The 16,067-nt window shown below is 40.6% G+C and overlaps 1 protein-coding gene across 1 annotated transcript; it reads right to left on the reverse strand.

The window, feature by feature from the left end:
• Positions 1-5,351: 5,351 nt before the first annotated feature.
• Positions 5,352-6,749, reverse strand: LOC118481720 (WAS/WASL-interacting protein family member 3-like). The gene is made up of 2 exons (XM_035976934.1): positions 6,578-6,749; positions 5,352-6,010 (listed from the first exon to the last, which is right to left on the reverse strand). The coding sequence occupies exons 1-2, from the start codon at positions 6,747-6,749 to the stop codon at positions 5,352-5,354; spliced, it is 831 nt and encodes a 276-aa protein (XP_035832827.1).
• Between the last annotated feature and the right edge of the window lie 9,318 nt (positions 6,750-16,067).

The raw sequence follows: 16,067 nt of genomic DNA on the forward strand, positions 1-16,067 counted from the left end.
TTTAAGTTCTGCTTCTAGTTGCAGGGGTCTTGGGAAATAGATGGGGGTACTTTTCTTTCATTCGATCCTCACGTTCCCAGGTGTATTCTGGACCATGTCTTGCATTCCAACGAACTTTGACGAGCTTGACACTACTCCTGCGTGTTTTGTTTGTCTTCCAATCTGTAACCTCAACGGGTTCTTCAACGAAGTGAGCGTGTCATCAATATGAATCTCGTCTGCGGGAACGACAACAGTTTCTTGTGTTGGACTCTTCTTCAATTTTGATACATGGAATGTATCGTGAACACCATTAAGCTCGGCAGGTAAGTCCAACTTGTATGCTACTAAACCAATTCTCTCCAGAATCTTGAATGGACCAATATAGCGCGGATTCAACTTTCCACGCTTTCCGAAGCGTGCCACACCCTTCCAGGGTGATACCTTCAACAATACCATGTCTCCTACCTCAAACTCCAGAGGTTTCCTTCTCCTGTACGCATAACACTTTTGACGATCACGAGCCGCCTTGATGCGTTCTCGGATCTGTGCAATCTTATCTGTGGTTTCCTGGACCACTTCTGGACCAACTAATTGTCTATCACCTGCATCAGACCAACAAATTGGTGATCGACATTTACGTCCGTGTAGCGCTTCGAACGGCGCGGCTTGAATACTTGCGTGATAACTGTTATTGTATGAAAATTCGACCAATGGTAGGTGAGTATTCCAACTTCCACCTAAATCCATAACGCAAGCTCACAGCATATCTTCTAAAGTCTGAATCGTTCGTTCACTCTGTCCGTCCGTTTGTGGGTAAAAAGCTGTACTTAGATTCAACTGAGATCCGAATGCTTCTTGGAAGGACAGCCAAATCCTTGACACAAACCTTCCGTCTCTATCCGAGATGATTGAGAGAGATACTCCATGACGTGCAACAATCTCTCTCATGTATATCTCAGCTAATTTGCTCATGTTGTCCTTTTCTCTGATTGGCAAGAAATGCGCAGATTTCGTTAACCGGTCTACTATTACCCAAATAGTATCGTGACCTTTTGGTGTTCTGGGCAACTTTGTTTTGAAATCCATTGAAATATGTTCCCATTTCCACTTGCGAATCTCAGGTTGCTGCAGAAGTCCTGAAGGCTTCTGGTATTCAGCTTTCACCTTGGCGCACATTAAACACTTGCTAACATAAAAGCAACATCGCCTTTCATCCTAGGCCACCAATAATAATTCTTAAGATCTTGGTACATCTTATCCGCTCCTGGGTGGATAGAGTACCGTGACTTGTGAGCTTCATCGAAAATAACTTTTCTCAAACCACCGAACAGAGGAACCCAAATCCGTTTCATGAAACATAACGTTCCTTCCTCGTTTGGTACCAATTGCTTCTCCATTCCACGGAGATATTCCTCTTCAATGTTCCTTTCTTTAAGAGCTTCTTTCTGTGCGGCACGGATGCGTAATGCAAGATCTGTCTGGATAATCATCTCCAAAGCCCTAACCCTTATGGGCTTGATCCTTTCCTTTCGACTTAGGGCATCGGCGACCACATTCGCCTTCCCTGGGTGATACTTGATCTCGCAGTCGTAGTCGTTCAACAATTCGACCCAACGTCTTTGTCTCATGTTTAGCTCTTTCTGGTCGAATATATGTTGCAGGCTCTTATGATCCGTGAAGATTGTACACTTCGTACCGTATAAATAATGTCTCCAAATTTTCAACGCGAATACCACAGCGCCTAACTCCAAATCGTGTGTGGTATAATTCTTCTCATGAACTTTCAATTGGCGCCACGCGTAAGCTATAACTTTCTGGCGCTGCATTAACACGCAACCCAATCCTTGACGTGAGGCGTCACAATATACCAAGAAATCATCTGTTCCTTCTGGTAGCGATAAGATTGGCGCATTGCAAAGCTTGTCCTTCAACCGCTGAAACGCTTCTTCTTGTTTGATTCCCCAATCAAACTTCTTATCTTTCTGCGTGAGGAAGGTCAATGGTTGAGCGATCTTTGAAAAATCCTCAATGAATCTTCGATAGTAGCCAGCCAAACCTAAGAATTGTTGAATCTTGGTTGGCGTCTTTGGAGTCTCCCAATTCTTGATTGCTTCGATCTTGGTGGGATCCACATGGATTCCATCTCCATTAACCACATGTCCAAGGAATTGGACTTCGCGTAGCCAAAACTCGCACTTCGAGAACTTGGCATACAGCTTTTCCTTCTTAAGTAGCTCCAAAATAGCTCTTAAATGTTGTTCATGCTCATCCTTCGTCTTCGAGTAGATCAAAATATCGTCTATGAACACAATCACGAACTTGTCGAGGTACGGCTTACAAACTTTGTTCATCAAATCCATGAAAACAGCTGGCGCGTTTGTCAACCCGAACGGCATTACCAAAAACTCGTAATGTCCATATCGAGTTCTAGAAGCAGTCTTGGGAATACTTTCCTCTTGTATTCTCAGCTGATGATAACCTGATCGCAAATCGATCTTCGAGTAGTAGCTTGAACCTTGTAGCTGGTCGAATAGGTTATCAATCCTTGGCAGGGGATATCTATTCTTGATCGTCAACTTGTTCAATTCCCGGTAGTCAATGCACATCCGAAAACTACCGTCTTTCTTCTTGACAAATAGAACTGGAGCTCCCCAAGGCGAGAAGCTTGGTCGGATGAATCCCTTGTCTAACAACTCTTGAAGTTGTGTCGACAATTCCTGCATCTCTGAAGGGGCAAGTCGATAAGGTGCCTTAGCCACAGGCGCGGCGCCTGGAACCAAGTTAATGTGGAACTCCACTTGCCTTTGGGGTGGCAATCCCGGCAAGTCTTCTGGAAAGACCTCAGGATATTCCTTTACTACAGGGATGTCTTCGATCTTTGGCTCGGCAGCTTCTTTATCCATGATGTGTGCCAAGAAGGCAACACATCCCCTCTGCAAACACTTTCGAGCTTTCAGACAGCTGATGATTCTTAGAGGCGTATCGCGCTTCTCTCCGTGAACCATGATCGTCTCTCCATCTTCGGTTGGGATGCGAATGATCTTTTCGTGACAAACAATCTCAGCCTTGTTGCTCAACAACCAATCCATCCCTACTACCATGTCGAAGCTTCCAAACTTGACTGGTAGTAGATCCAAAGTGAACTCACGCTCTCCCAACTCGATTACACAACCTCTGACAACTTCATTTGCTTCAACTAGCTTTCCATTAGCCAGTTCAATTGAGTACGGAATATCTAATTTACTTGCAGCTAACCCAAGCATACTCTTAAATTCTAACGACACAAAGCTATAGTCGGCACCAGTATCAAACAGAACAGATGCAAAGCGTTGATTTATAAGGAACGTACCAGTGACAACATTGGGATCCTGGCGCGCATCCCTCGCTCCGATGTTAAACACTCTTCCACGGGCCTGGTTCAGCTTAGGGCATTCCTTCTTGAAGTGCCCAACTTCTCCACAATTAAAACATCCTGGTCCGTGACCATTACCACCTCCGTTCCCAGCTTGAGCGTTGTTTTGGTTGCGATTCCCATTACCAGCTTGATTCGCAACATTTCCCCGGTTTCCATTTCCGTCGTTTCCTCCCTGCTGGCGGTTTCCATTACCATTCCCAAACCCTCGATTCCAAGTACGCCCTGCACCAGTTCCGGCCCAACACGTATCCTTTGTGTGGTCGTTCCTTCCACATGATTCACACTTCCTCAATCTACATTGGCCATGATGATCGCGCTGGCATGTATTGCACTTGGGCATAGTACCCATATAACCCTTCCCTTTATTTTCAACACCGGTTGCAGCCTTTGCCGGTGTGCTTGATTTACCTTTCCTGTTAACATTGCTTGTACCCTGCTTGAAGTTCGAGAATTTCCTTTTATTCTCACCAGATGCCTCCACGTGAGTCTCCTTCTTCTTCTGCTCAGAATTCGAAAACTTGTTTAAGCGAATAGCTTCCTCAGTAAGAGCCACACTAAGATCTATGGCTTCTGTGATGGTCGCGGGCTTGGAAGTAGTAACCATACTCATAATCTGAGGTGCTAATCCCCAGATAAAGCGCTCGATACGTTTGAACTCCGGTGTAACCATGTATGGCACTACGTGGGACAAATCGTGGAATCTCTGAACATACTCCGCAATCTTGGGTCCTTCCATTTTTAGATGCCAAAACTCAGTCTCCAGCTTTTGAATTTCAGCGCGTGAGCAGTACTTCCTTCGCATGAGCTCCTTTAGCTCATTCCATGACATCGCATAAGCAGCAGCTTCACCAAGAGTTTGCACTTGCAAATTCCACCAAGATAGGGCTCCATCCAGAAATAGCCCTGAGATGTAGGTCACTTGTTGCTCGGGAGCACACTTGCTCATTCGAAGAACAGACTTAGTCTTCTCAGCCCATCTTACAAATGCTACAGCACCTCCTGTGCTGTCGAAGTTCACGGGCTTGCAATCGAGAAATTGCTTGTAAGTGCACCCTGCACATACGTTTGAATTTACAAATGGTATTAGCGAACGTGCTAAGTATATCCAAATGTATCATAATATATCTCAAACGACTTAACATTACCATTAGGTGGATTGTTATTACCATGGTTTTGAGAGATATTTCCACTTGTTTCTGCATGAGAAGCAGCATACTGCGCGATAGCGGCAACAATGATTCCTTGAAGTTCTGCCTCATTAGTGGGCATGCGTGGATCACGTCTCGGTGGCATCTTCTAAAAGATGTTTCACGTTGGTCAGGCCATAATAAGTAAATGAATCATACGTATACCATTTATCAAACACATAACATCTCATGTTACAAATAAATCAAGCACATAACATCACATGTTATAGAATATAAACAATCAATTCATCATCACATATAATGAGAATACTGCGATTGCGCTATCATAAATCAAGACCACAATAATGTTTACAAGTTTTGTAATCGTATCGTACATCAAGAGTGACTAAGGGCCACATCGCCCCAGTCCAAACTATCACAGCAGTTAAATCAACAACCAATATACAAAACATCAAAAGTCGTAACATCAAAATGCGGTCTTCAAAAGCTGTGTAATCTGCACAATCGTGGTCCTCTCACCAAAAGTCTACCTGAGTCGAATCAAAATGCCTATGCTGATGGCGGAGGAGGAGGAGGAAAATGAGAGTAATACAGGCGACGCATATGTAACCAATCCTGCTCTAAAGCGCGACAGACGCGCAGCAAATATGCTATATGCTGCTCGGAAGTTAAGAAACGGACGTCTGAGTCGGGTGAAAGTGGACGCGAAGGGTGTGATGCTGAAAACGGGGTCTGACAACGGCAAGGTGGTCGCTGAGCTCTCTCCAACTCCTGTACGCGACGGGTCAATGCCTCCTGCTGTATCATCAGAGAAGTAAGGATGTCCTCCGTGGAGTACCCAACATGGTATGGGTGATACGGATCAGACAGTAGCATGATAGGGGCGTAGTCCATAGAAATGGCTCGCTTGACGGAGTGAAGGACGGTGCAGTGGGTGGTGTAACAGTGGGAAACTGAGATGTGAATGGAAAAGGAGATGACATCATGGGTGGAACAGGGATAGGCGGCTGCCTAGATGACCCCTCTCCAGGACGCGGTGGCGGTATGTCGTGAAGAAACGTAACAGGAAGATCTGTGCGATGAGCATCTGTGATGTGTGGGGGAAATGGGGGGATATCGATGGGTGCTGAAATGGGTGCTAAAACGAGTGCTAAAACAGGGGCTGCTGGAGGTGTAACTGGTAACACGAATGCTGGGTAATCATCGTCATCATCTATCCACCCGTTACGGGTGTCGGCGTAACGTGGATCTATATGGGTAGCGAAAGGTGCACGGTCGAACAGCACCGGCACAGGATCAGGAAGTGGTGCAACAACAGGATCCTCCATCAAGAGTGGAGCGTCAACAGGAGCGTCATCAATATGATCATCCACTAACGGTGTAGCAACAATAGGATGATCGGCAATAGGTATATCATCAACCAAAGGAGCAACAGCGGGTGCATCGTCATGAACAGGGTCATGCTCTAATGCAGGGTCAGGAGCAATGACTGGCTCAGGGGCCACAGCAGGCTCCGGATCAACGAACTCCATATCAAAGTCAGCTGGATCATCAAACAAAGGATCGACAGGGGCTACAGGCTCCTCTAGGGGCTGATCTAAGTGAAGGAACTCAATATCCTGGTCAGGATCAAAACCAGGGGGAAAGACAGGATCTAGATCATCATCAACATCGTGATCAAACTCAAAGTCATGTGCGGGAGCAGGTGCAGCTGATGACGCCATGTCAGGGTCGGCGTCGTGAGAGTGATGCTGCACTCACTGAGTGTGCAAAGATGCAGACGCCACAGACTCAAATGAGTCTGGGACAGGTGAATGAACAGGAGCCTCCTCTGCAGGAGCATCAGCAATGGGTAGGATAACATCAGCAGCAATAGGGGCCTCACCCTCATGGTCAGCCTCAGGTGGGTCCTCCTCAAACAGATCGACATCGTCGTCAGAAACGACATCGAGGGGCATATCAACAACTGGATAAGCAGCAAGGGGTACAGGAGCAGGGATCACCACGAGTGGTAAATCCCCAGCGGGATGGCCATCAGCAGGCTCGGCTCCGACGTCAGGCAGCGCAAAGGGCTGGAAATCGTCATCATCGGTACTGGTGGTGTCGGAAGTGTAGACCTCTCGCTCCGACGAAACTCTGTCATCTGATACTATCGCCATGGGATCTAAAGTATCTGAAACTCCAGTGTCTGATGAAGAAGGCATGATGTCTGTACACAATCACACACATGCACAAATAATCAACATAAGGTCAAATAAACATGTAAGTCACCAATAAGCAAACAAGTAATTCTCCTAGTCTCACTAGACTACCCTCCCAGCCTCTCAGACTGAACCTCCTAGTCTCTCAGACTAACTCCCTGGCCTATGAGGCCAAAACCTCCCCAATCTCAGAGATTGGACCCCTCAGTCTACATGACTGAACCTCCCAGCCTTTAGGGCTGAACTCCCTCAGTCACCACGACTGAACCTTAAATTTTGAAAAATGCTCATACTTTTTGTTTGTAAAAAAAATGTTTTCTGTCCTGGATCTGGACGTAATGTATGCAATGTAAAAATGTTTTCGTGAGAGCCCTAGTGATCATAGTCTAGACTCGAGAAGGAATCCTAGTTCGCTATGATCAAAGCTCTGATACCAAGCTGTCACACCCTGGCTTTGCGGAAGCATGGGTTTATTTAGTGTGACTTCTTAATACCATAGCTTAATCACAACAAAGCTATATGAAAGTAAAACCATGATGTTCATCCATTGATTCAAGTTTTAAAAATAAAAACACGACAACATTGTTTTCAAGAGTCGACACATGCAACGAAAATACAACAAGACATAATAAAAATATTGTTCATACGACACAACCATAAAACATGAAATAAACACAGTTTAAGACTTGTGACTCGTCCATGCAAAAGTCACAATCCCTAAACTCGGATGACATCATTCTTCTTACGCAGCTTGACGACATAGCATACCTTGCCAGATCCCTAATTTCCTGAAATACATGTAATTTGAAAAATCAACAAAAAGTTGAGCGAGTTCATGTAAAAGTGAGTATGAATAAACCTTTGAAGTGTGTATAAAAGTCCCTGGTATGTAGCAATAAGGAAAAAGAGATCACCAATGGGTTGCAAAGCCACTGGTATGTGTGAGAAAGTGCAGGGAAACTAAAACCTAGCAGATTTGTACCGGGCTTCCGGCTGTAAGACACAGTCACCTCTATGGGCCTCCCCGGCCTCACAGGTGTGGGCTCGCTACACCCAAATAGATCTATCACTCTTGTGTCCCTCGGACCTAACAAAGAGGATTAATGGCCTCGAGCGTTATACCTACCCCTCACATGAGCTAGTTGTAGTAAAAACCCTCCCTACGCTAACCATACCATGTAATAAAAGTTGTAATAGTTGTCGCATGTATTTCACCCTCGAAGTATAAAACTAAAAACAGTAAAGAGAAAAGTGGGACATGAACTCACAGAAGTGCGTCTCGAAATAGTCGGTCCCAAATCAACCTGCTGCGTAACGACCTACACGTACTAACTTCTATTAGACGGACGGCCGTGCCTTGGCTTAAGGTTTAACGTTTTTGGGAAATAGTTAGACAACTATTTCGTATTTACACTTCTTAATTATTAAATAAGTATATTCCTTCCCAAGGATGGGGGTATTAATACATGTGAGTTTTTATAATTCCGAAAATATATTTTTAAGTCTCACTTGAAAAATGTATTTTAATTACCTTGTCTAAAATGTTTTAATTTCCAAAATATATATTTTCCCAGAAATATTATATTTTATTTCATGAGTTTTTCAAAAATAATATTTCACCAAAAATATTCTAATAAGAGTATTTTTCCGAAAAATTCATAACTTACATTTTTAAAGTTCGCGTTGTATTACGATACTTATATAACTTAAATATTTATTTTTGTGTGAGCGTTGATATTATTTTGGAAGTCGTATCTTCATGATATTTCATGTAATATTATTTTTAACCTAAAAATAATATATATCTAGTTCTCATAATAATCACATAATCACACAAGCGTCTTATTATAAAATATATATTCTAAATATATATTTAACAAGTTTTATTTACGAAAATTCACCTCCGGTACTTGGTTATTTTTGTAATAAAAATCATGGCGAAGGTTACATTTGAAAAACAAGTTAAAAATTTATATTTGTAACCATTTGTTATAAAAATATTTCTAAGTGTTATATTTTTAGAAAAATTTCGCCAGAGTTTCCTCTGTAAATGGAGGTGTCCATGCTTTTAGCATATCATTTTCTTTTTGTAAAATCAATCAACCAATTTACCAATCAACAACATACAATATTTATTCATCAAACTAGACAAAATATGAATAAATCATAAACTCATGAACTTGAAGGTTTTGTAAAAATATGTAGTAAATCACCAACACATTTAGTAGGTTTTGTTATTTCTAAAAATAAGTTTAGTTTCTTGAAAACTTTATTTTTAAAGAATTTGAAGTTTAACAACTTCTAGTCAAGATTCACAACAATATTTCTTTATGAAGTTTCATTGTTACACAAGTGTTTACACACTTGTTTAGTTACTATAAATGCTTCTTGTTCATAAAATATCCGGATTTTAACAAAACTAGTATTTTCCCGCTTGGTTCTTCCGAAAAACCACTTGTAGATCTTTAGATCCACAAGTTTACAACTTCATTTTGCAAGAAAAATTATATTTATTCAAGTTTCAAGTTCATGGTGGTTGGTTTCATCATCTTTCACATTTCTAACACTAACATACTACTAGTTCATGTTCTTGAACATGATCTAGTATGGTTAGATGATGATCCATCCCACTTTTAGTAACAAATAACATCAAATAATCACAACCATACAAGATTCACAAGATTTACACACATATCTTCTCTTTATCCACCATTAATCACTTATGTTCAAGACTTTAATGCAAGTTCTTTAGTGTTCTTAATTTTTAACCATTAAATCACCTATTAACCACCATAAACAAGATCAAGATGATGATTAGAAGCACTTACTACTAGCTCAAGGCTAGGGAAGAAACAAGATGTAAATGTGGTGGATAAAACAAATCTAGAGCGGTTCTTGCACTTTCGAGAGCACCGGGCTTGTTTGTATGTCACCTTGCACCTTTGAGTATGTAAGAAATGGTTGAACAAAGGTTAGAAGTGGTGGTGGTGTGGTGGAGAGGGGGCGGCCGTGAATGGTGGTTGTGGAGGAGATAGTTGTTTGCTTGATGAAGTGTAGAATAAGAGAGAATGGTGGACTAATGAACTTATTTATAATCCATTCCCACTATTATCCTCCATATGTTATGTCACAAAATATCCAACACAAGTTAATAAAATAATCAACAAAAGGAGAGTGTGGGTCACCCTAAGGTGACCGTCATTTTGAGTGGGGGGGGGGTATGGTTGGGTTGTGATGATATGGTTAAGACTTAGTTGAAATCAAATGGTATTTAGTTGGGGTATTTGTGTGTTCATTAATATAAAGGGTGTTAGGGTGTTCGAGGACCCTAACTAGCTCAGAAAAGTAAAAACAATGTCTTTGGCAATATTTTTATGTTCCGGGTAAAGTCCGGTTGTTCGGTTGGATATTGATCCGTTAAAGTGCTAAGTAAAGCTATAAAGTGTCATTTATGTTATTTTTAGTGACACAATAAATTACCAACACTTTGGAAAGTTTCTAGAATTATTTTACCAAGTTTTTGCACTCTACTAGTTGTGTTAAATGCTGAATTTTTGTATGTAGTGCAGAATTTTGTGATTAAAGTATGTTTTAGGCACTTCCGGTCACTATAACTATCACCTAGTGACGTAGTTTTATGATCCTCACCTCCCTACACTCCCTACTAGTGTAGTAATCTATTCCCGGCTCATACTGGTCTCAGAGACAATGTCTGTCTAGTGCTGGCAATGCCAACATGCTTACTGGGTTATCCGCTCACTGTGCTAACTGTGCTTTGTGCATCAAGTTTGTCACTAATGTTTTGTGTGTAATAAATGAAGTGACGGTAATAAAGTATGATGCATGAGTATGTATGTATCAGAAAACAGAAAGCAGATTATTCATAGTTGTAATCAAGCACAGTAATTAAGCACTAATTAAATATTAATTAATTTGTACGGATACCTGGATTTGTGAGGGTTGTCACAGTAGATGCCCTAAATCGTAAGTATCATGAAAAGTAAAAGCGAGTTCGTGCTCTTAGATTAAATCTACAGTTAGATTTAATGGAACAACTGAAAAATATCCAAGAACCAGCAATCGAGGATGATGCTGAAGGAATGAAAGGGAGAATAAAGGAATTGGAGCAAGGAGCTGATGGAATTTGGAGATTCCACAAGAAAAGAATTTGGGTACCTAAGCAAGGAAACTTAAGAAATAAGATTTTAGAGGAAGCCCATAAATCTAGGTATACCATGCATCCTGGTAATAATAAGATGTACTAAGATTTAAGAAATAATTTCTGGTGGATATGAATGAAAAAGGACATAGCTAGATATGGATCTAAGTGTCTTACTTGTTCACAAGTTAAGGCAGAACACCAGTAACCTTCAGGGTTACTCCAACAATTAGAAATGCCTGTTTGGAAATGGGAACTAATAACCATGGATTTTGTTACTAAGTTGCCCAAAACCAGAAAAGGTAACGACGCGATTTGGGTAATTGTGGATCGATTAACCAAACCAACTCATTTTCTACCCATGAAGGAAACTTTCAGCATGGAAAGATTAGCCAAATTATACGTAGACGAAGTAGTATCCTTACATGGAGTTCCACTCTCTATTGTATCAGATAGAGATAGTCATTTCACTTCACATTTCTGGACAAGTTTCCAGGAAGCCATGGGGACGCGATTAAATTTAAGTACAGCCTATCATCCCCAAACAGACGGACAAAGTGAAAGGACGATCCAAACCCTGGAAGACATGCTCAGGGCATGTGTAATAGATTTTGGTGGAAATTGGGATGATCACCTACCCTTAATTGAATTCTCCTATAACAATAGTTATCATGCAAGTATCGAAGCTGCCCCGTTCGAAGCACTGTATGGACGAAAGTGTAGAACTCCAGTTTGTTGGGCAGAAATAGGAGAGAGTCAACTATCAGGTCCCGAAATCGTACAAGAAACCACTGACAAGATCACTCAAATCAAGGAAAGACTAAAGACGGCTCGAGATCGCTAGAAAAGTTATGCAGACAATCGACGTAAGCCACTAGAATTCCAAGTTGGTGACAAGGTACTCTTAAAAGTTTCTCCTTGGAAAGGAGTAGTGCGGTTCGGAAAGAAAGGAAAGTTAAGTCCAAGGTACATAGGACCATTCCCAGTAATCCAACGAATAGGACCAGTCACCTATCGCCTACAACTACCAGAAGAGCTAGCTGGAGTACATGATGTGTTTCATGTATCCAACCTCAAGAAATGTCTATCTAACGAATATCTGGTAGTACCTCTTCAAGATGTAGAGGTAAATGAAAAGTTAAAATTTGTTGAGAAGTCACTGCAGATAGAAGACAGAAAGGTCAAGTTTCTCAAGCACAAAAGACTAGTGCTAGTCAAAGTCAAGTGGGATTCAAAGAGAGGACCGGAGTACACTTGGGAGCTAGAATCAGAGATGAAGCGAAAATATCCCTACTTGTTCCAGTAAATCTCGAGGACGAGATTTTAAATAAGGTGGGGAGGATGTAACAACTCTCGCTAAAATTAGTATTCATTATTTCATTAATGTCTATTAGGAAACCCTAATTGAGACCCCCAAATAATATTGCATGACCCCTAAAATTTTCAGAACAATCGGAACTAGGATCAGGGCCCCCTAAAACTCAGGGCGGTATTCCCTAATTAGTATTATCCTCACAGTTTGCTGTAGGATTGGAATTTCATCGAATTTTGACTCACCAAGGCTATGTTGAGTTACCCGTCGCGCCACGCGTCAGGACCAGGTGTGTCTGGCGCGCCACGCGACAGAACCCATTTTTCAGTATAAGTATCAGGGGTTTGGCACTTGCATTTTGGTGTTGGTTCAACGTAAAAATTCGTTTTGTACGTTGAGATATCATCAGTTTACTCCAAAAACACACACAAGCACGAAATTCTACCGCGATAACAGGGTAATAATGATCACTGCTACGATTCAATGTCCGATCGATAAAAACCAGTCCGATAGATGTTTAAGTGCTGCCCATAATTGGGCTATACTTTGTCATTCGTCGTGAAGGTTTTGATCTCGTGAGTTGTCGTAAAAGTTGTATTAAGTTACTAACCTAGTTTTCGTGTGCATTGTTATTTGAATTAGGTTAACCAGGCTAAAATCAGTAGGCGAAACTCTGCCCGTCTAAATCTGCAATGTGAGTCATTCTCTTTTTATCAAAGTGCTTTACAAAAACCTAAATGTTTTCCAGTTATAATTACAGGGATTAAGTCTTTGTAATCTTCAATTACTACCGGTATGTGGGGTTTTGTATACATTACTTGATACCCGTCACCATTGGACATCCGGTTAGCCAATGATCTGACCATAGTCACAGACACTGTCAAGTGACAAATACCGATTTGGGGTAATTGGTTGATAGAAACATTGTAATCACCCTTAATACTGTATATTATAACAATGTGTCGTTTTGTGCAACTTGAATGACTCGCCAGTATTTCCTTGCTGATAAAACCTTTTTAAAACATGATTCAGGTGACCTACTATGAATCAAGGAAAAGTGCTACGGAGCACCAACAAGCTTGAAGTAGTGGCTTAATAAAATAGATAAACATGTTTTGTAAAATCAGGGATTTCCTGGTGAAATTCCCTTTATTGTAAATTACGGGTTTTGTCCCGAACTATGAAATAAAATAAATTAGGCAATTTCAAGTTTTAAAAGATCCTGGTAAAAAATTCCACTGCCAACACAATAATTACCACAGGTTTCTGTCCCGCGACTCCTGAAACGGGTAAAACCGGGCCGGGGGCCGTGACATCTTTTAATCACAATGACGTAACCATTGTGCTTTCCTATCTTCTGTACCTAATCCACCAACTCATCACATGGCGAAAATGTCCTTTTTATATCAAAAAAAAATATAATTGGGTAAGAGCCTTCCTCATCCTACTCACCACCCTCTCCCCGGTTGGGATAATCTTGTTGTACATAGCTCTGCTCACCACTGTAACTGTGGTCGGGATAGTCTTGTTATACATAGCTCTGCTCACCACCGTAACCATGGTCGGGATAGTTTGGCTGACCATACGGATATTCAGCATGAGGATATGGTTCACCTCCGTATCCGTAATCCAAATAGTCGTGTTGTGCGTACGAGTCTTCCATAGGGATATTCAAGTCCAGTTGCACTGTATTGTCACTATAACGAATGCCAGATACAACCTCCTCCTCCCCCATGTTGGACGGGATCGGTTTATCGTACGAGTCAGAAAGAGCAGTTCTCTCGTTAGAATCTGGAACAATGGACTCGTCAGAGTATTCACCGAAAAGGTAGTTGCTAAACCATGACATCGTATTTTGAAGAAACGCTACTAAACTGTAACACCCTGAAAATATAAATCTTTATATTATTAATTAGATGTTGGGTATAAATAAGATCGAGTAACTAGGAATAAATAAGCTAGTTAATCACAAGTCTTGTAGTAATATGAAACTTGATTAAAAACACCCAAAATAAAACTTGAGATTAGTAGAGGGGCCAAGAGTGACAAGATTGAAAATAGTTTTATTAAATAAAAATTTAAAAACCCAAAACACACACTTGGTGTGTGTTCTAGTCAAAGAAAACACAGGGGCGACCAAGACTCCTTCATTGAACCCTAGTTCTTGCAATTCCATCAAATTGATAGGGCAAATCAGTTCCAAATTGAAATCCAAACTCAGATTAGTGATCACCTTCGTGAAAGGATCATAAGGTATGCCTAATTTTGTTATTTAGTCTCATCTTGAGTCTTAGATAAACATGAGAAATCGAAAATTAAGCATAAATGTTTGATGTTTGGATGAGATTAGGAATGGAATCATGTCTAGGAGTAAACCCTAGTCAATAATTTGTTAACTTAGTGTTCAAAGTTATGAAATCATAATCATCCATTTATGTGTTTAATGGGTTTTATAGAAACATGATGAACCCTAGAATTATGATTGTCAAACTAGTGTAAATAGAACTCTATGAAGTTAGTTTTGATATTGAATTGTTGATTAGACAATAAATTGGAAAAAGATGTTAATTTGGTGAAGTAACTAGTCATGAAACATGATTTTTAATCTTTATAAAGATCATGCCCATTAGGTGTTTGATATAACGCCTAAGAGAAAGCAAAATGTTGAAAATCGGACAAAGATGCATGTTAGATTTATATGGCAAATTATGCGTTATGAGTTATGAAAAGAGTTCTAAACGGTTTGTGGTTGAACTCTATAGGCAAGGAAACCGAGTCTTCAGGTGGACAAGCCGGTGGCGATACGCGTTTGAAAGGAAAGATTTGATGGTACATAACCTTGGTTCCGTTACATTATGCTTTGACTTTGAATATAGTTACTTGAATTAGAGTTGTGAGAAAATGTAGCAAGTTGTAGAAGTGACGATGTTCACTAAATAATCAAAACGGGTCAAAAGATTGGTTAAGGTATGTTTGGTTTGTCTTTGAAATAGTGGATTCTATTAAACAACCAAACGGGTCAAACAAAGGTTAAATTGGTAGTATAGAAGTGACTTGAACGTCACTTGATGATTGTGGATCACGAGAGCGTAAAACAATGGAATGGTAATGATACGCCGAAGTTCACAAGCCCGTGGAATGGGTAAGTACGTCTAGAAATCATAATTTATAAGTAGTGAAAAGTATAACACAAAACAAAACGGGTCGAATAAATAAAAAGGGGACTTATAGGCTTTCATTCCATAAATCGAACTTTTTAGCTTATAAAGATGATAAACGTGTTTGTATTTAAATTACGGACACGTAGGAAAAAGAATCACGTAAAACGGATCTATAGAATGAAAGTTATGAACATTTAAAGTTGATTGTTGGTAAATTATGGAGCTGGGAATATGCAGCAACAAACCAAGAAACCTGCTGTCGAAATTAGGGGTCGCGTCCCGCGACACAAAGGCAGAATCGTGGTCGCGTCACGCGACGTTGGTCACGGCCCGCAACGGATATTAGCAACGTAGGTCGTGGCCTGCGAGGGCCTTATCTGCTGAAATTTTGTTGAATTTTGTTTGTTTTGTTCAAAGAACTTGTTTAACATGTTTTTTTTTAACTCATCAAAACTAATTTATATGTTGGTTTTGAATTTAGGTACTCATTATAAGCATTCGGATGATGATCAAGCAAGAAACAAGAACCGAACACACAACTTTTGAAGCTTCCGCCGTGATCTATTTTTTTTAGACTATGTGAATCTTGTAAACACTTAATACTTCGTTTTAAATGTTTTAAACTAGTTGGGAAGTTAACTAGAATACTATAATCATGTAGGTTTATTATCTTAACTAAGTTTTTGTAA

Source organism: Helianthus annuus, chromosome 9 (genome assembly GCF_002127325.2).
Source record: "Helianthus annuus cultivar XRQ/B chromosome 9, HanXRQr2.0-SUNRISE, whole genome shotgun sequence".
In the NCBI taxonomy this organism is placed as follows: domain Eukaryota; kingdom Viridiplantae; phylum Streptophyta; class Magnoliopsida; order Asterales; family Asteraceae; genus Helianthus; species Helianthus annuus.